The 21,580-nt window shown below is 41.0% G+C and overlaps 1 protein-coding gene across 7 annotated transcripts in view; it reads left to right on the forward strand.

Annotated features, from left to right (window-relative positions):
* Positions 1-21,580, forward strand: part of CCM2 (CCM2 scaffold protein) — a 65,052-nt gene that overhangs the window by 25,891 nt on the left and 17,581 nt on the right. For 4 of the 7 annotated variants that reach the window (XM_079149908.1, XM_079149911.1, XM_079149910.1 and 1 more), the window contains exon 2: positions 2,953-3,126. The exons of 1 other annotated variant lie outside the window; for it this stretch is intronic. In XM_079149908.1, the coding sequence (XP_079006034.1) occupies positions 2,953-3,126 (174 nt within the window). Of the gene's footprint in view, positions 1-2,952; positions 3,127-13,367; positions 13,467-14,041; positions 14,153-15,162; positions 15,204-21,580 lie in introns of all 7 variants that reach the window. 2 more of the 7 variants (XM_079149906.1, XM_079149907.1) reach the window with 1 other exon arrangement.

The raw sequence follows: 21,580 nt of genomic DNA on the forward strand, positions 1-21,580 counted from the left end.
ATGGAGCTATATACACACTTCATGCAGCCTTAGCTGTTACCTGCCCTGGGAACCTTCTTTGTTTTTCTGGTACTGGGAATTGAACCCAGGGGTGCTTTACTACTGAGCTGTGTCTCCAACCCTTTTAATTTTTTTTTTTTTTTTAATGTTTTATTTTGAGACAGGGTCTCACTAAGTTGCTTAGGGTCTCTGTGAGTTGCTGCGGCTGGCTTCAAACTTGGAATCTTCCTGCCTCAGCCTTTTGAGTCTCTGGGATTACAGGCATGTGCCACTGTGCTTGTCCCTGGAGACCTTTGGTCATCTTACTCCACCCTCTCCCAAACACCAGCAAGAAATGTTAAGGGGCTACCTTTGGGGGAGCTACTGGTCAAGAGAGGATGTCAAGGTCAACAATAGACTATTCCAGGTCAATGATGGACTGATTACTCCAGGTCAAGGAAGCAGATGCAGGTGGGTTAAAACAGCTCACAGGAGGGAAAGTATTTTAGTGGATCACAGGACTCTGAACCTGAACCACAGTCTTGTCCCATGTTGGGGCATGGATAAAGCACTCAGGTGGATGCTAGGCCCAGTTTTATTTTCTAGTCTGTGGTCATGGACTATAGAACGCAGTCTGAGGCTATTTTTATCATGATAGAAGTTGAAGAAGAGATTTTATGTATGTATGTATTTTGTGACTGGGGATTGAATCCAGTAATGCTTTATCACCAATCTACATTCCCAGACCTTTTAATTTTTTTATTTTGAGACAGGGCTTCAGTAAGTTGCTAAAACTGGCCTCAAACTTGAGATCCTTCTGCCTCAGCCTCCCAAGTTTCTGGGATTATAGGTGTGTACCACTGACCTCTGAGATGAATTTATAATGTATTGTCAAGAGTAAAAACTAATAAAAATAATTGACATATATTTTGCTTGTTCACAATGTATCAGATGTGTGCTCAGGGGATTTCTAGATTATTTCATAGTCTGCTCACATACTATGAGGATCATAAACCCATTTTAGAGATGGTGAGAGCTTAGATAATCAGTTTGCTTAGGAAGCCATGCAGTCAAGACCATGCAGAGTGGAGGTCAAGCCTCTAGCCTGAGGAACTTCTCTGTTTACTGGTAGCAAAGAGTCCTTGAGATGCAGGAAACCTTGGGGTGGGGATGGGGACAGGCATGGTGGCAGTGTGAGTAGACAACTCCAGTGCCAAGACTTTTTGTATTGTTTTATTTTTGTTGAATGGGATTTCTGATTCTGTGTTTCAGTGAGTGTAATAAAACCCAAACATCAAAAAGCCATAGATTTAAAGGGTCAGCAGTGAAGGTGAGGGACTGAAAAAGCTGTATCCACAGTCAGGAGGCAGCAGGATCAGGGAAGACTTTGAACCTATTGTATGAGGATGGGGTAGCTTTGCTTGTTTATTGATTTTTTTTTTTTCCCTTTAATGCTGGAGAGCAAACTGTTCTGGTAGGAAGTGGGGAGGGTAGGGTCTGGCCAAGCTATGGGGGTAACTGCAGTATCTGATGGGAGCTGCTGGGCCACCAAATTTTACCTTTGTTGGAAGCAATCACAGGCTCTATCCTCAGCTGTGATTGTGAGATTGGTGGTTGGACAAGGTGTCACCTGGGACCATAGGTTCTGTGACACTGTTTTGTGTTGGATTTTTTGTGTGGCTCGATTTCCCATATTGCAGGGGATAGAAATGAAAGCTTTTTCAAGTATCCGGTCATTTATATTATTTTGTATTTGGGGATAAGGGAAGGTCTGAGCTGGGCCTGCTGTATGGACCCAGCTGCTATCTGGGTACTGTTATCCCGTCACGGTAGGTGAGCCATAGGAGCAGCTGCATCTCCTCCCTAAGTTGTCTGTCAGATCACAGAGAAAATGGCAGTGATGCCATTGTCTCTTACAAAGGTCACTTGGTGTCTATGCCTGCATTTGTGACATTTTGCTGCTGAGTTTGCACATTAGTGTCTTATTTTCTCTGGGTTTATGTTCAGCGACTACAGTTCTATCTCTTAGCAGAACTTGGGATTGCTTCCTCATGGTGTCAGTGATCAGGAGGTGCCAGGTCCTGTCCTGGGGTTTCTCAGGCTAGATTTGCTTTCATCCTCTCTCACTCTCTCTTTGAATTCACTTTTATAGGATTACTCTTCAGAACTTTCATTAGGTGCCTAACAGGGCGTGAGGTTGCTTAGTGAGGAACTGGCCAGTGATGGATCGGGTGTCCAGTTGTCTGTACCTGATGCCCAGAGCGCTTGCCATGGGGAGGGAATTGCAGAAGCAGTACATGTTCCATTAAAAAAATGAACTTCTTCTAGATGTGGTTGTGCACACCTATAATCACCACCATTTTGGAAACTGAGGCAGGAGGATCACAAATTCAAGGCCAGTCTCAGCAATTTAGTGAGACCCTTAGCAACTTAGCAAGACCCTGTCTGAAAAAAGAAAAAGGACTGGAGATGTAATTCAGTTGTAGAGTGCTCTGGGTTCAGTCTTAGTACCATTGACGAAATGAACTTCTGTAGACTGTTACACCTTGGCTGCTGAGATAGTTCCTTGTTGATTGAAGCCTGGCCATGCTTCCTACTTGCCCACACAATGTTCTCTGAAATGAAGATGCTCCCCAGAGCTGGGAGGAGTTGGAGCCATGTATGTTTTGTTTCCTAGGGAAACTCTTCCCTCTGTCTCTCTTCTCAACAACTGAAGTTACTCGCCTTCTATGTGTTGCAGTGAACAGAGTCCTCCAAGTTGCCACTTGGCTCACCTGGGCCTGTGAGCTGGCCATGGAGCCCAATCCCTCAGGCTGTGTATTCTTGGTCCTTTCTCACTAGCCTGGCCATCATCAACCCCTGTTTGCATGGGGATTGTGGTAATGGTTTTGGCTACTTCTGTTTGTTAGCCATAGGTACAACACAAAGCATTTGTGAATAATGAACTCCAATCATTGCCATTTCTGCCTGCAGCCTGGAATTGTGTCGCCATTTAAACGAGTATTCCTAAAAGGTGAAAAGAGTAGAGATAAGAAAGCCCATGAGAAGGTGACAGAGAGGCGCCCTCTGCACACTGTGGTGCTGTCATTGCCTGAGCGCGTCGAGCCAGACAGACTGCTGAGCGACTATATTGAGAAGGAGGTGAAGGTAAGTTGCCATGGGTCATAGGGCGCAACACTGAGTTGACAAAGACATCTACCTCCACACAGTGCCTTAACCCACATCCCACCCACTGCCTTTTCCTGTGCTGATGTATCTAACAAGAAAACCCAAAACCCTGTCTCTGACCAAAGTTTGTTTTTTTCTGCCATGTCCTTTCTTTCCAAGGCCCAGCCATATGGGCATCTTGTCCTGCTCCACCATAAGGGGGTCATAGAACTGGGAGAAATCCCACATCATCTCTGTTTGCAGATGACAGGAGTTAGTTGGTTGAGTGCTGGACATGGTGGCATACACCAGTAATCCCAGCTACTCATGAGGCTGAGGCAGGAGGGTTGCGAGTTCAAGGCCAAAATGGGTAACTTAGCGAGACCCTGTCTCAAAATTTAAAAAGGTGGGGGGGAGATGGGGATAACTCAGTAGTAGTACTTGTCTAGCATGCTGGAGGCCCTGGGGTCAATCCCCATTACTGTAAAAAAGAAAAAGAAAAAAAGAAAAAAAAAAGAGTTACTTGGTCAAGGCCCTCTGATCATGTTCTTGAGCCCATCATTGTGTCTCAAAGACCTGTGCTCAACAGACTGTCTTAAGCCGTGTGATGTCCCCTAATGTGAAAGTAAATGAATAAAAAGGTATTAAGCCAGAAAATTGGGGAGAATGAAGAGAGACAACAGGTTGAGGGGGCCCATAAATAGGAGAAGGAAGCTAAAGAGGTGAGATAACTGAGTCAGAGCTGGTGCTGCTGGATCTAAGTACCCACAGGGGACAGAGTCCAGGTCCAAGGTCTTGTCTGTTTGCCTGTGAGAGGGATTTCTGCCCTTAGGTGGCCGAGCCAGGGAATTAGCCTCTTCCTTCCCCACTGGGAGATGGGGCTTTGGACATGCAGACACCTGGCACAAGGGAGGGTGAGAGAGACCTAGATCAAAGCCTGCTAGGGATGGTCAGAATCCCCAGCCCCTTTCTCGGTCAAGCATCTATAATGCCTGAAACCAGATCTTTGCCATAAGGGGATTCATGGAAAGAAGCTAAATGGGGCACATGAAGCTGCTGTCAGTGTAACATGGCATGCTATTTACAGTGAACTTTTTTAAAAAATATAAGTAGAAGGAGTACACTTTAAAAAAACAATAAAAGTATACTATAGTAAATACACAAACCAGTACCATAGTCATTTAAGTATTCTGCACTACATGTCATTGTATGTGCTATACTCCTGTATAGTTGTGCAGTAGGTTTATTTATACCAGTATTACCACAGATTGAATAATGCATTGCACTATAACATTAAGACAGCTATGAGGTCTAGGTGATAGGAATTTTTTACCTCTATTATAATCTTATGGGACTGTCATTGACTGAAACATTGTTATTTGGGGTATGATGACTATTTATTTATTTTTTTATTTTTGGTACTGAGCATTGAACTCAGGGGCCACAGGCTTAGCCACTGAGCCACATCCTCAGCCCTATTTTATTCTGAAAAATGACCTCACTAAGTTCCTTAGGGCCTCGCTAAGTTGCTGGGGCTGGTTTTGAACTCATGATCTTCCTGCCTCAGCCTCCCTGATGACTGTTTATAATAGTTTCAAAAAGATAAGAGGAGGGCTGGGATTGTGGTTCAGTGGTGGAATGCTTGCCTAGCATACATGAGGCACTGGGTTCTACCCTCAGCACCACATACAAAACTGAAGTTATTATTTCAAAAATCCACTTAAAAAAGATAAGAGGAAATTTCATGAGTGATGAAATAACAGGATTCTACTTTTAAATAAAGATGGGGAAAGAGCTTTTGGAATTAAAGGTCTTTTAATTATGTATTCTAAAGCTATCAGTAGAAATGTTGAAAGATCAAATTTAAGAAATCTCCCAGAAAGAATAGCCAAAAACCAAACAAGTTCAATAAAAGATGAGAAAGAGAAAAAAGGAAAATTAGAGGATCAATTTAGGAGGTTCTACATCTGACACACAAGGAGAAAGAACAGAGGAAATTGTGAGAAGTTACTAAGACAGTAAAGGAAGAATATTATGCAGAATAACTAGACATCACTCCCCACACTGAAAAGATCCTGTTTGAAATGATTAGAAAGTCAGGTTTCTACAGTCTGAGCTTGCAGGAGGCTGTTCTGAGAAGTTCCTGGAAAATTTGCCACATCAAAACAAAGGGAAAACCAAGCAGGTGGACACAGGTCCATGGCATAGGGGTTGAGCACAGAAAAGAGGGCAGGAAATTCCTAGGATGATAGAAAAGCAAAATCCCAGGAGACAAATCTGAGGAACAGACCAGGAAAGTCTTGGAAGAGAAAGTACAGATTATTTTGTATGTTTGAATGGAAGAATATTATTGAGAGGCCTTGGAGAAAGAATTGGAATAATACTTAGAAAACAAAGCAGACGGTGGAAGGGCAGTCATCATAGGCTATGAGAAAGTAAACTGTGAAAAGTAAAGCTTTCATTTCTAGGAAGATGATGTAAACATAACGTTTTCTTATTCTTCCTGTTAAGTACAAATAAAATCCCTAGATGTTATGTGTGGGACAACAGAGAAAGGCTCTGAGAGGTGGAGAGAAGGTGAACCAACCAGGATCTCAGACCCTGGAGAAGGATCCATGGCAAGGTCCAGAGGGCCTTATTTCACCTAGTATAGCCCAGAGCTGAAAAGGCTGCAACCTGAAACACCAGCAAGGGCAGATCTACTCCCCCTTGCCAGAGGACCAAGAAAGGGCAGCCTCATAAGACAGCATGTTCAGAGAAGTCCTGCTCAACTCCAACCAAACGTGACAGAAACAACTGTGTCCCCATCTCTGTTCCACCAGCAAAGGCCAAGTGGGGGCCACCTTGTCCCACAATATCTGGCCAAGCAGGGAACAAGGACCTTTCTCTCTGCTGGACAATAACAAGTTAAAGAACCTTGGATGGTTCTGGGTATCAGTGGAAACCATGTGGGAGGCAGTCACTCCCCCAGCCAGGGAAGTATCACTGAGGGCCATGTGGGGAGCTAGAACTGCTACCAGGCCCACATGTAAAGAAGAGTACCCCTCACCCTCTTCAGTTGTCATCGGAGGTCAGGCAGAGAATCTGACATTCTGTTCTATCTAACAGAAAGGTGTTACTACTTCTCTAGGGGATCAGAGCAGATTTCTAAGAGATGTATCATTGGAGTCTTGGAGAGGGAAAATAAAGGGCAGGGCTGAAGAACTTTTCAGAGGTAATGTTTTAAGACAGTTTTTATATCATTGTGACCAAAATACCTGACAAGAACAATTTAGAGCAGGGAAAGTTTATTTGAGGCTCATGGTTTCAGAGGTCTTAGTCTGTAGTTGACTAACTTTGTTGCTTGGGGACCAAGATGAGGCAGCACATCATAGTGGAAGGGCCCAGCAGAGGAACCCTGCTCAGCTCATGGAAAGGTCAAGAAGCAGGGAGGAAGACACAGAGAAGGTGCACCCTTCCAGGGTATGTTCCTGGAGACCTACCTCCTCCAGCCACATTCTACCTGTCTACCATTACTATCCGTTCACACTAAGATGGACTGTTTAGGTTACAGCTCTTACAATCCAATCACTGTCTACCTCTGACCATTATTGCATTGACACTGGACCTTTTTGGGGCACACTTCACATCCAAACCATAACAGATATAATGACTAAACCAACTCTAATTGGCAAAAGACAAACTTTGAGAACAGTTAGAATAGCAGATTCCTTGTCAGAAACGTGGGGACCATAAGGAAATGACCCAGCATTCTTCAAAGGCCCAAAGACTCTGCAGAATCAAAAGGATAAGGAGAGAATATAACCAGCAACTTTACCACAGAAACAGTAGACCAAAAGATGGACCAATTCCTTGAAAAGTGCAAACTACCACACATCCTCTAATATGAAATAGGTAATTGGAGTAGTTTTGTAATTATTAAGGAAATTCAATGATTTTCTAACTTTTATAAAAGAAGTCTTCAGTCTCAGATGGCTTCACTGGGAGAATTCTACCAAGCATTTGAAGAATTAACATCAGTTCTACACAGTCTCTTCTAGAAAAATGGAAGGGGAGGGAAGTGGTGTCTGATACCAAAACCAGACAAAAACAACAAAAGATATATAACCACAAAACTCCTAAGCAAAATATTAACTAATTGAATTCAGCATACGTTAAAAAAATTATATACCATGATCAAGTGGAGTTTATTTCAAGGTTGCAAGATTGGCTTAGTATTTGAAAATGTAATCCATCTTGTCAGTGCAGAAATTGACAAAATCCAACACTCATTCTTGATAAAAACTCAGAAAACAAGATAATATATGTGAGCAATGAATGTGTAAACAACAAACTAAAAATACAGAATCATTTACAATTGCTTAAAATAATGAAACACTTAAGCATAAATCTTCCAAAACATGTATAGCATCCATATGCTAAAAACTATACAACACTGATAAAAGATCAAAGAAGCACTCAATTAATGGAGAGACATGAAAGAAATCAGAGGCCTGAATGGAGAGACATGGTATGTTTGTGGACTGGTATGTTACTATGTCAGTTTTCCCTAAGTTCATATAAATGGACCAATGCTTTGAAAAGTAGAAGCCACCACAGGTACCCAGTATGCAGTTGATAGTCTCTTACTTTTTGTGGTCCTGGGGATCAGACTCAAGGCCTCACACACAATAGATAAGTGCTCTGCCACTGGACTACATCCTGAGCCCTGAAGTAGGTAATATGAACAGCTTCATAACAGTTAGAAGTGAATTATACAATTTTTGTCAAAATCCCAGCAAGATATTTTTTGTAGATGATTATTCTAATTTATATGGGAAGGAAAAAAGTAGAATAGCTAAAAACAAGTGAGAAAAAAAAAAAAAAAAGAATGAGAGTTAGGCTGCTTGATTTCAAAAAGTATCAGATTGCTACAGAATTGTGAACCCAGGAGCAGACCTACAAACTGATTGTTGTCAGAGGTGCAGAACCTGTTCAGCAAATTGGATAGAGCAATTGGATGCCGTAGGCTAATAGTGAGCTTCATCCTAAACTTCACACTTAATACAAAAAATAACTCAAAATAGATCATGGGCTTAAATGTAAAACTGTAAAACTTCTGGGGAAAATCTCAGAAAATCTTCAGGATGTAGGACTAGGCAGAGTTTTTAGATTTGACACCAAAAGCACTATCAAGAAAAGGAAAAATTGATAAACTGGACTTCATCAATGTGTAAACATTTTTCTCTACAAAAGAGGATGAAAAGACACACTACAGATGGAGAGGAAGTATTTGCAAACCACATATGTGATGGAGGGTTAGTATCTAGAAAATATAAAGAACTCTCAAAACAAGAGAAAAAGCAAACAATACTCAACAGGAGAAAAAGCAAACAGTACAAGTCAAATATGGGCAAAAGACAGAGAAATTCCACTAAGGAGAATATATAGGTGGCATGTAAATACATGAAAAGATGCTCAACATCACCATTAGGGAAAGGCAAATTAAAACCACTATAGTATCACTACATACCTAACAGAATGTCTGTAGTTAAAAAAAATAGTGGCAACATCCAGTGCCAGTGAGCGTGCAAGGAATTGGGTTTCTCGCACTGTTGGTAGAATGCAGAATGGTGCAACCAATCTGGAGAACAGTTTGATAGTTTCTTTGAAACTACCATATAACCTGACAATTGCACTCTTAGGCATTTTATTCTAGGGAAATGAAAATTTGTGTTCTCACGAAAACCTGCATATGAATATTCAAAGCAGTTTTATTCATAATAGTCCCAAACTGGAAACAACCTCAGTGTCCTTTGGCAGGCAAAAGGTTAAACAAATTGAGGTTTCTTCATACCATGGAAGACCTCTAAGCAATAAAAAGGGATGAACTGCTGATATACAAAATAACCTGGATGGATTGCCAGAGTTATTGCTGAGTGGAAAAAGTCATCCCACAAAGGTTGCATACTGTATGATTCCCTTTATATAACTTTCTTGAAACAACACAGTTACTGATATGGAGAACACAGTAGGGTTTGCTGTGGTGCAGATGGAGAAAATAGTTAAGTCTATCTAAAGGTAGTAATGGGGAACCCGGCACAGTGACTCTGAAGGCTGAAGCAAGAGGATCATAAGTTTGAAACTTGCCTCAGCAATTTAGTGAGAACTTGTCTCAAAATAAAAAAATAATAAAGACTGGTGTCAGGCGTGTGCCTCTGTAATTCCAGCAACTTGTGCGGCTGAAGTAGGAGGATTCTAAGTTCAAGACCCACCTCAGCAATTTAGCAAGACCCTCAACAACTTAGTGAGATCCTTTCTCAAAATAAAAAAAAGGGGTGGGACTTAGCTCAAAAGTAGAGTTCTCCTGGGTTCAATCCCTAGTACAAAAACAAAATGAAACTGGTGATGTTGTACAATGGTAAAGTGCCCTTGGGTTCAGTCCCTGGTACTCCCCATAAAAGGTAACAGAATCTGATTGGTGTTTTGAATCTAAATGTCATTATCCATCTCGTGTGATTTTTTTTTTTTTTTTTGTGGTGCTGGGGATTGAACCCAGGGCCTTGTGCATGCCAGGTAGGCACTCTACCAACTGAGCTATATCTCCAGCTCTCTCATGTGTGATTTTTTGCTGCAGTTCTGCAAGATGTCACCACCAGGATGAATGAGTGAAAAGGCACAATCAGTCTCCTTATATTATTTCTTACAGTACTTTGTACACTTAGAATGTTCTTAAACTTAATTATTAAGAAATAAAAGATTATTGCACAGCCAGGTGCAGTGGCATGTGTCTTTAGTTGCACCTACTCAGAAGGCTGAGGTAGAAGGCTCTCTGGAGCTAGGAGTTCATAGTCAGCCAGGACAACACCCCTCCAACGCCCCGCCACGCCTCCCAAAAAAATTTTGTATATGAATAAGATTGTAGTTTCATGACTTGGCATAGAAGTGAGGTAGAATATATGTGACAAAGTGATATAAGCAGCAAATTAATGACTAAAAAATCATATTCTAAGAAAAAGGGTAGGTGGGAGTAGAGATATAATTGGAAGTTGAGATACAGTGTCTTAAGACAAGAAAGTAAACAAGAGCCATATAAACCCATTATTTAGAAAAAGGACCCTAGGTGCCAGAAGAAACAGACCCTAGCATGGCTGTTGGGAAGTGGCATATAGGATTTTCCTGGTTGGCACCAGAGATTACCATTTTTTGTTATATGTTTCTTTGTACTATTTGACTCTTTAAAATGTGTGCATTTATTACTTTGATGAAATAAAAATACAACAAAATCTGCAAATGGCAAGGAAACGTGTACTTCCACACACTCCAATGTAGTTCTTTATGGAGAGTATTTTGTGTTTAGAATGAGTATTGAAAATAAGATTGACAGAAACTTGATAATGGCTTCTGTTATTGGAATGCTTACTGTATGCACCAGCACTGTTTACCTTTTTAAAATACATTCATTAATCCTTACAAAACCTTCACAAAATGGAACCATTCTCCCTTATTTTCCATCACATGCTGGCATTTGCCCCAGTATGCTCAGTGCTTTATGCTAGCTTGGGGCCTAGTGCCTGAGTGAGGGAACTCACACCAGGTCTGCTGTCTGGTCTTCATTCTGGGAGAGATAATAGGTAATTACATATGTGCTATCAAACCCAAGAAACTTCTTGGTTAGAATGTATTTTTTAAATTAAGATATTCTTAATTGAGTATGGGTCCTTTGGAAGGAATCCCTGACTTCATTTTTTTTGAGTTCTTACACAGATAGTTTATCCATATATAAACATGTATACATGTGTTTTTTAAATTATTACATGTGTACTGCATCTTTTTTAAAATTTTAATTTAAAAAATATTTTTGTATGTGTGTGTGGTACTGGGGATGAAACCCAGGGTCTTTGTCATGCTAGGCAAGTTGTCTACCACTGAGCTACATCCCCAGCCCCCAACTTGCTTTTCATTCATTCATTCATTCAGTCAGTCAGTCAGCCAGCCTTGCATTCATTTTGTGGCGCTGGAGATTGAACTGAGGGCCTTGTGTATGCTAGGCAAGTACTCTACCACTGAGCCACATGTCCACCCCTCAGCTTCATTAAAAAGTTTGTTTTGGGTTTTGTGCATGTGTGTGTGTGTGTGTGTGGTGCTGGGGATTGAACCCAGGGGCACACTACCACTGAATTATATTCCTAACTATTTTTTATTTGCCTGGGCTGGCCTGCAACTTGCAATTCTCCTATCTCAGCTTCCAGAGTAGCTGGGATTAGAGGTGCATTCCACCACACCTGGCTTAAAAATGTTTAAAGCTGGGTGCAGTGGTGCCTGCCTATAATCCCAGTGGCTCTGGAGGCTGAGGCAGGAGGATTGCAAAGCCAGCCTTAGCAATTTAGGGAGACCTTAAGCACCTTAGTAAAGCCCTAAGCAGCTTAGTGAGAACCCTGTCTCAAACTATAAAAAAAAGGGCTTGGTAAGTGGCTCAGTGGTTAAGAGCCCCTAGGTTCGATCCCTGGTACCAAAAACAAAAAGTTTTAAAATTATTTTACTTGATATAATGATTATATAATAATTGTGTGTATTTTTGGATCTAATGTGATATTTTAGTACATGTATGCAGTGTGTAATGATTAAGTTAGGACAGTTATCTGTCACCTTAAACATTTATCATTTCTTTGTGTTGGAAACATTCAAAATCCTTTCTTCCAGCTGCTTTGCAATATATAATAAAGTATTAACTGTAGTCACCCTACTGTGCTTTAGAACACCAAAACTTATTCCTTTTAGCTAACTATATTTTTATACCCAGTAACGAATGCTTCCTGTTCTCCCTTTTCTCTCTGCCCTTTCTAGCCTCTGGTAACCTCTATTGTATTCTCTACTATGATAGCAACTTTTCTGACTTCCACATATCAGTTTGATGCGTGGTATTTGTCTTTCTGTGAGCAAATGGCAGTATATCGTTCTTTTTTATGACTGAAAAATATTTCTCTACTATGTATACATACCACATTTTCCTTTTCCTTTTGTCATACTGGGATTGAACCCAGGAGTGCTTTACCAATTAGCTATATTCCTGGCCCTTTTTTATTTTGAGATAGGGTTTCCTTAAATTGCCAACACTGGCCTTTATTTTGCAATTGAGCCTCCTGCTCAGCCTCCCAACTAGCTGAGGTTGTGCACCACTACACCTGGCTCTAGCCCTTTTTATTTTTTATTTTGAGCATGGTACCGCTAAATTTCCAAGACTGGCCTCGAACTTGGAATCATCCTGCCTTAGCCTCCTGAGTGCTGGGATTACAGGTGTGTGCCACCACTCCAGCTCACATTTTCTTTGTGCAGTTATCCTTTGATGGCCACTTAGGCTGATATCTTTGCTACTGTGAGCAGTGCAGCAATAAGCATGAGAGTGCAAACATCTGTTTGACACACCAATGTCATTTTCTTTGGATATATAGTTACTAGTGGGATCATGGAATCATAAGGTAGTTCTACTTTTAGTTTCTCACGGAACCTCCATACTGCTTTCCACAATAACTGTGCTGTTACATTCCCCCCAGGAGTGTATAAGTGTTCCTTTTTCTTCATATCCTTACCAGCATTTGTTATCTTTTGTCTGTCTGATAATTAGCCATTCTAACTGGGGTAAGATGATCTCTAATTGTGGATTTAATTTTGATTTTCATTTCCCTGATGATTAGTGAGGTTGAACATTTTTTTCATAGACTTGTTGGCCATTTGTATATCTTCTTTTGAGAAACCTTGCTTGAGATCATTTGTCCATTTGTTAATCAGGTCTTTTTTTTTTTCCTATTGAATTTTTGTAGTTCTTCAGATATTATGACTATTAACCCCTTGGTGGATGGTTAGTTTGCAAATATTTCTTCCTATTCTGGTTATTTTCTTGGTTATTTCCTTTGCTGTGCAGAAACTTTTTAGTTGATATGATCCCATTTGCCTTTTTTTGCTTTTTGTTTCTGTTTTGGGAGTTTATTAAAAAAATCATTGTCTGTACCTTGCTTTTTATATTCAACTATATATTTCCTTATGTCTCAGAATGTCCACACTGACATGTAAAGCTGCCTCACTTGTTTTAATAACTGCATAGTATTCCTTTATATTGCTATACCATATATTATTTACCCATGTTAATGCATATTTAATTTGTTATCTACAGTTACACATGTTTTACTGTATATACATATTGGATAAATTTCAGAAATGGAATTTCTGGATCTGTAAGTCTAGGTTACTTTTTAATTTGACAGAGATTTCCAGATTGTTCTTCATAGAGAAGTTAAGCCAGTGCATGCCATCATCAGTCTTTGAGAGTGCCTGTCTCCATCCTCTGAGGAACAACACAGTGTGTATGCAAACTTTTTGATCTTTGCTAATTGATAGAAGTAACTATAATGTTTCCTCATTATAGTTTTACCTATAAGTGAGGTTGAGTATCTTTTCAAATAGTCCAGAGTCAAATTTTTTTCACACTGCCTTTCTAGATTCACTGCCCCTTTTTTCTTTCATTGGTTGTGCTTGTTTTTCTTTTTGTTTTTTGTATTTTCATTAGCTCTCAGTCTGTCAGGTAACTTAGTCCTTTGCTGTGAAATTAGTGGCAAATGTCTCTTGCTGGTTTATCATTTGTCTTTGTATTTGTTTCAATGATTCTGCAGCAGCAGAGTCTGAGAGTATGTTCATTTGATCTGTTATGGGAAGAAGGAGGGGAGACTGGGGAGGGTGGAGGAAGAAGGTATGTGAAAATTGTCTGTTTGATCCCTGTTCTGCCACCTTTGTTGACAGTGGTGGCTTGGGGTGGGGGATTGGAGCATGGAATCAGGGAGTTAACTCTCAAGGGTGGCGAGAACCCTGGGTTGCGAGAACCCTGGGTGGGACACCTACCACATGTGCTTTCTGCTTGCCAACATTGTGTTTCTCACTTAAGGTCTCTCCATCCAGGCTCCGCTTTTCCAGCATCAATTGGTCTTATTTGCTGGAAACCTTTCCCTGATGAACTTCAGCCTGCATTGCATCAGTGACTCTGAGGCTACATCTGGTACTCCTTGTCACCTTCCTCCACGGCGTATTCAAAAGTCTCCTCCCCTACCTGATGAATCTGCTAGTCCTGGTTGTTTTTCCCAGGGTCTGAGCCTTAGTCATCCTGCCCTTACCAGGTGGCCTTTTCCAGAAGGTCTTTTCTATTTCAGTAGCTTTTCTATAGGTCATGGTTGCCAGTTTGCCTGCTGATGGGTGTGGGAATATACAGAGATAATGTAAAGTGTCCTCTCAACTATAACCACCTCCTCGTGGTGACCTGAGTCAACTCCCCTGTAGAATAGTTGTTCTTTTCTTTGCTTGCATATGCGTGAATTTGAGGAGCCCAAAGTGACCAGCTAGCCATTATTTCTTGATGTGTCTCCTGATAGAAGCATTTTGTCCCTGAGACCTAGACCCTGAAAACCTGCAGAGCCTAAAGTGAAGAGGTCAGCAAGTACCAGTTCCCCCAAACAGTTACTTGAGTTGATGGTGATCAAAGCCACTCCTGCTTCCATACCTTGGATCCTAGACCCCTGCATTTTCCCCACCTGAGACCCAGTACCATGTAATGACTGTGGTTTAGATGCATACTGCCTCTGGAAGGAGAGAGAGCATTCTTTTGGAATGCCATATCTTAGGTGGTCCCTCAGCTGCACCCTCGAAAGACCATTCCACAACTCCATTGAACAGTTCTGGCAGTTCCGGATGATCAGGCATTATACAGGACCACTGAATCCCACAATCTTGTGCCTGCTCATATACTTCTTTAGAACAAAGTGAATCCCCTAGTCTATGGTGATGTCACATGCTATCTCATGTTAGAAATCAGGCATTCTACAAGCCCCTGGAGAATGAAGCTGACTGATGCTGCAGGCAGGAGAGGCAGAACTATACCTGGGTTATACCCCATTCTTGCCAGGAAAGCAATTCCTATTGTAGGGTTGAAGGAGTCTTGATATACGAGTGCTAGTTGGTCTCCTGGAGGGATGACACATCATCAGGTTTACAGAGTTGTTATCTTGATGGCAGGTTGGTCACCATGGAGGACTGCAGGGCACTGCTTGCTCCAAGTATGTGAACCAAGCCTGCCCACTGTCCCCTCTTCCCTCTCAGCAGCTATGCATTGGGTGCCCTTTCTGAGGCCCTAGGTATTCACTTAGGGAAGGCTTCATACAGCTCTGCTGGTGATGACTATGTCCAGACCGTCTGATCCTTAGCTTTCACTATGAGCAGTCCTGGGTCAAGATTGTGATTCTGCTGTTCACAAGCATCCCTTGTTGTGAACAGTTCCTGGAGGTTTGGGAGAGAAGCATTTGCCACATCAATACCTATTAACTCTGTATCCAAGGATTGGTTCCTCTATTCTAATATATATTTCCTTTAGTTCACTTTGTGTCATCCAGTGTTGCCCACGAGGATCTGACCAGTTTTTGTAGGAGCAAAGCTGAATATAAGATGCGGCACCATCCCTACATCATATGTCTTTGAGAGCACCACTCACCTCCACTTTTCCCACTAGGAAATGTTATTGTTTTTGACTTACCACTTTGGCTCAGAGTAGGGGGCTGGAATCAGTTTGAGATGACCTTTTCTACTTCAGTAGCTCTTTTGTCTATAGGTCCAAGGGTCATCATGAGAATTCTGTACCCTAGTAAGTGTGTCTGCTCCTTTTATATATTATGTCTGTTGTTCAGGAAGTGGCAGGTAGACACATAGAGATAGGCCTGGGCCTAGATTCCAGTTATTATGACCCCACCACCATACAGGGTTTGTTAGCAGTGTAGGTTCCCAAGTAGCAGCATTACTTCCAAACCTCCAAAAACTTTTACAGATTTCCAGTTCCCAGGAACTTGTACCCAGGCCATTTAAATCTCTTTGGAAAGTGCTAGGGAAATCACCATTGGTCATACTTGCCTTGGTGTTAAGGTCATTCCCACCCAGATGTGAGACCTCTCCTTCCATCAGTGTTTGGGTTTGAGAACTGCTTCAGGTCTGGAAACTGAGTCAGAGTTAGATACTTTTATTGCAGAAGCTTACCTCAACTTTCTGCCTATTTTTTAAAAAAATACAAATTCAACTTTATTAAATTACATGTTAACACTTCTTTTTTAATTTTTTTAAAAATATTTTTTGTTGTAGATGGACACAATACCTTTATTTTATTTATTTTTCTGTAGTGCTGAGGATCAAACCCAGTGCTTCACACATGCTAGACAAGCTCTCTGCCTATTGTTTTGATCTCCTTGTTCATATATGTTGAGCAGTGCACTGTTGACTCCCTGTCTGTCTTGCTGTAGAAACTTTATGTTCAGTGAGCCATCTCAACAGGTGCCCCATCACCATGTTGACTTTACTGCCTGTTATTAATTCAGGCCTCTCTTTCCTTTGTGGTTAAGTGCTACTACCTGGCTGCTGCTCTTCTAGGACCCGGTTGCTCTCTTGCTTCTGGGGATCCCAGTTCTGTGCAAGCATGTCTCCTCATTAGCTTCCCCTGCAAAACTGGCCAGCTCATGCCTCTTCTCCATGCGCCATGGTGGATGGGCCCTGGTGGGTTTTCCTGTCATTTTATGGGTCCATCCCAGCATACATACTTCCCTGAGCCTTCTAGTACTGAGACCCCAATATGAGACCCCAATATGAGGTCTTCCATGGCAGCCTGTGAGCTCTATTTTGGTCAGTATCATCTTTCACTTCGACTGAGTTCCTAAGATCCACAACTGCAGATTAAAATGAGCTATGAAACTTGTCAGGTCATTAAATACTGTGGCATGTGGTGTGCCTTAGTGGGGACAAACTTATCCAGCTTAATATTCTGCCCCTAGGACCTAGCACCGTGCAACTTTTGGATCAGTTCTTCGGTGCCTGCCCGCACATGATAGGCAGGTCCTAGAGCCAAGAAGCGCAGTAACAAGCCCAGTGGAGGCTTGTTCATTGTCTTCTAACAAGCGGGATTGGGAGACTGTATTTTCCATCAAGAGGGGATGAACGACTCCTTCCACAGGCTGAATATTCAGAAGAGTCTGAGGACTGAGGCTTTTCAGGGTGCCCACCTAGATCTCCCTGTAGCACTTGTTTGCCCTACTTGCTACCATTCTGGGCCCAAATTCAGCTATGGAAACCTATCAGTCAAGACCCGTAGCTGTTGATTTGGGATCAGTGTAAAAATGGACTTCTATTGCATCTTGTCTAAAATTATTTTTAGAGGGAATTTCTGTTTAAGGCCACCTATCCCATCTTGTCCCCCATGCAAGATGCCTGATAAAGAGTTGAGCTCACCCCCCATGGAATGTATGGATGCCTGAAAAGCCATCCAGCCATATTTTCTTCTGTCTCATTACTACCACAGCTAATTGAGCTGATGGCTAGCTGGTCAGGCATCCCTTGTCCTCTTGATGTTCATCATGGCTATACCCTCCTGTAGCTATGTCCTCAGTTTGCCACAACGAGGTTGTGAGTGTGGGGTATGCATGGTGTGTGTTGCTCAGGTGGAGCCTTGGGAAGCACTGGGTATCAGTCAGAATTGGCCAGGGAGCCCTAGGGAGACTAAACAGGCTCACCAGGGTAGAGGGAGAGGCCATTGTGAGGACTGTCCAGGAGGCACACTTTGTCCAGTCAGGGATGATGACAAAGATTAGAGCTTAACTTTTCTTTATAGATAAAATTTGTTTTAATAATATAAAATATTTTACAGCACAATCTTCTCAAGTGAGCAAAGGAAGTAGAGTCCTGGTAGAGAACTGTAGAATGAACTGGAAGCATGGTAGCCAGATTTTGTATGATATGTGAGAAAAGGAAGATGGTGTGGTGTCCACCCAGGCCTTGGACAGTCTCGGGTGGCGGGGGATGGGGGATTCCTGTTCAACTGTGTAGACATGGTATTAGGGTACGTTTGTTTCAGTGAAGCACTTGACATATGACCCAGTCTTAACCAGTGTTTGTGTGTTTGTGTGTTTGGGGGATTGAACCTAGGGGTGCTTTAACACTGAGCCCTTTTTAAAATTTTGAGACAGGTTCTAAGTTACTTAGGGCTCACTGTGTTGCTGAGGCTGGCCTCCTTCCTTAGCCTCCCAAGTCACTGGGATTATTACCATCAGTATTTTTTTTTTTTTAACTCATTTGAGTGAAAACACAAAATAATATTTTTGACTGATACAAAGCTAGGAGGGATAGCTAATGTATAGTGAATACTGATCATTGAAAAAATTTTTAGAAAAATATATATGTAGTTTTTTGTGTCAGAGATTGAATACAGGGTTGTTTATCCAGTTGAGCCACATTTATAGTCCTTTTTGTGTCTTATTTTGAGACAGGATCTTACTAAGTTGCTTAGGGGTTTGCTAAGTTGCTTAGGGCCTCACTAAGTTGCTGAGGCTGGCTTTGAACTTGCTATCCTCCTCCCTCAGCCTCCCAAACCACTGGGATTACAGTTGTGTGTCACTATGCCTGGCTGCAAAATAAAATTTTGAATAAAACTATTAAGATAAAATTTTTATTATAAAATATACATAACATAAAATTTACCATCTTTGCTGGACGTGGTGTACTCATGTAATCCCAGCTACTTGGGAGACTGAGGCAAGAGGATCACAAGTTCAAGGCCAACCTAGGCAACTTTGCCAGATCCTGTTTTAGTCAGCTTTTCACTGCTGTGACCAAAAGACCCAACAAGAACAGTTCTAGAGGAGGAAAAGTGTATTTGGGGCTCATATTTTCAGAAGTCTCCTCAGGTGCTTTGTGCCCCAGGGTAAGGCAGAACATCATGGTATAAAGGTATGGAGAACAAAAGCAGCTCAGGACATGGCCACCAGGAGGCGCAGAGAGAAGTGGGGGGAGGGAGAGAGAGAGAATGATACAGTATCCGTGTTTCTGTGACTGTTTGTTTCACTTAGGACAACATCTTCAAGGTTCATCAGTATTGTGGCAGGTGTCAGAATTTTCTTTCTTTCTTTTTTTTTTTTTTTGCGGTGCTGGGGATCGAACCCAGAGCCCTGCGCTTATAAGGCAAGCACTTTACCAAATGAGCTATTTCCCCAGCCCCAGAATTTTCATTTTTAAGAAAATTCTTCCACTGTATGGATATACCATATTTTATTCATCAGTGAACATTTGGGTTGTTTCTACCCTTTGTTAATTGTGAATGTCATTAACATGGGTGTTTAAATACCTTCAAGTCTCTGCTTTGATTTCTTTTTAATGTATATAAACCTAGAAGTGGAATTGCTAGATCATATGCTAATTCTAGGTTTAATTTTTTGAGGAAAACAATATTGTTTTCCACAGCAGCTGCTCCATTTTACATCACCATCAGCAGTGTATATAAAGTTTCCAGTTTCTCCATAATTTCACTGAAAGTTGTTATTTCTCTTTTTTATTATTAATAACCATCCTCATGGCTGTGAGTAGGTATCTCACTGTAGTTCTGATTTTCATTTCCCTAATAATTAGTGATAGTCAAGATCTTTTCATGTGCTTATTAGTCATCTGTATATCTTCTTTGGAAAAATATCTATTCAAGTTGTTTCCCCTTTTTTAAAATTAGTTTTTCTTGTTGTGGTTGACTTGTTGCAGTTTTTTTTATATATATTCTGAATATTAACTCCTTATCAGATGTATGATTGCAGATATTTTTCTCATTCTATGGATTATCTTTTTCATTCTGTTGACTGTGTCCTTTGATGCACACGCTTTTAATTTTGAAGTCTGGTTTATGAATTGTTTTTCTTTTGTTGCCTGTGCTTTCGGTTTCATGTCCAAGAAACCATTGTCAATTCCAGTGTCATGAAGTATTTGCCCTATGTTTTCTTCTTAGAGATTTATAGTCTAGGTCTTTAATATATTTGGAGTTAATTTTTGTAAATGCTAGTACGTAAGAGTCTGATAAATGTCCAGTTTTACTGGCACCATTTGTTGAAAATACTGTCCTTTCTCCATTGAATGACCTTGGTACTCTTGTTGAAAATCATTTGACCATATATGTGAGGGTTTATTTCTAGACTTCATGTTCTGTTCCATTGGTCTGTGTTTGCCTATGTGTATGCCAGAATCACAGTGTTCTGTGTCTTTGTAGTGAGTTTGGAAGTCAGGAAGTATGAGAATAGATGAAATTTATTATTGATGAATATAAGTAGGCATCTGTATTTGATTTCCATAGCAGGTAAAAGGAGGATGGAAAAACCTCAGCTAACAACAGATCTATGGAAATGTTCCAGAATGTTCACTGATCACAAGCTAAGTATGGGCCAACAGTTAGATGTGCTACTTATTTATTCTTTTTCTTCTTTTTTATTTTATTTATTTCTACAGTGTGGGGGATCATACCCAGGGCTTTGTGTATTCTAGGCAATCATTCTACCATTTTACATTCCCACCTTCCTTATTTATTCTTTTTTTTCTTTTTTCTGGTATTGGGGATCAAACCCAGGGGTGCTTTACCACTAAGTTACACCCCCAACCCTTATTTTTTATTTTGAGACATGCTTTCACTGAGTTGCATAGAGCCTTGCTGAGTTGCTGAGGCTGATCCTCCTGCCTCAGCCTCCAGAGACATTGGGCATGTTCCCCCATGCCTGACCTTCAGTATTTATTTACTGGGAATTGAATTTGGAGTTGCTTAACTACTGAGCCATATCTCCAGCCCTATTTTACTTTTTATTTAGAGGCAGGGTCTCACTGAGTAGCTTAGCACCTCACTTTTGCTGAAGCTGACTTTGAACATGGGATCATCTTGCCTCAGCCTCCCAAGCTGCTGGGATTATAGGTGTACACCACTGTGCCTGGCATGTATTTATTTTTAAGCCACTCTAATTGTCAAAGGAGGATTACTGACCCTATTAATTAGGGAAACTGAATCCCAGTTTGTTTTATTCCCCCTACAACCCCACCTTAGGAGATGATTAAGTCTATACTTTTTCAGAATAAGTGTGCATTTTCCTATGGAGCTGTCAGTATACACGGATGGTTTCTAAAAGCTGTTTTTGGAAGGTTAACTGCCTGACTAAGCCCAAACTAAATTTGTATTTTTGGTGTGCCCTAAATGTGCTTCAGCCAATTACTCTCGTCTCCCCTTTTCCAGCTAGTGAGCAGGCTGCATTTTGCAACAGTAGGTTCACTGACTTCATGTTGTCATGTTTTTTCTTTTGGATTTCCAGAGCAACCTCCCTGCATGGTTCTGTGTTTCAGAGATCATCTGTGAACAAAGACAATATATTTTTTTCCTTCCCAATTTGTATATCCCTTATTTCCTAATCTTGTCTCATTGTATTAGCAGGACATCTGGTAAGATGATAAATAATAGTGGTGAGAATGCACATAAACACTTGTTAACAGTGAATCCCACCATTATATATAATTATAATGTGCCAATAAAAAAATATAGAAAAAGTGATGGGAAGGGGACATCCTTGCCTTGTTCTCATCTTAGGGGAAAAGTATCTAGTTTCTTACCATT

This window comes from Sciurus vulgaris (assembly GCF_902686455.1).
Source record: "Sciurus vulgaris genome assembly, chromosome: 8".
Taxonomy (NCBI): domain Eukaryota; kingdom Metazoa; phylum Chordata; class Mammalia; order Rodentia; family Sciuridae; genus Sciurus; species Sciurus vulgaris.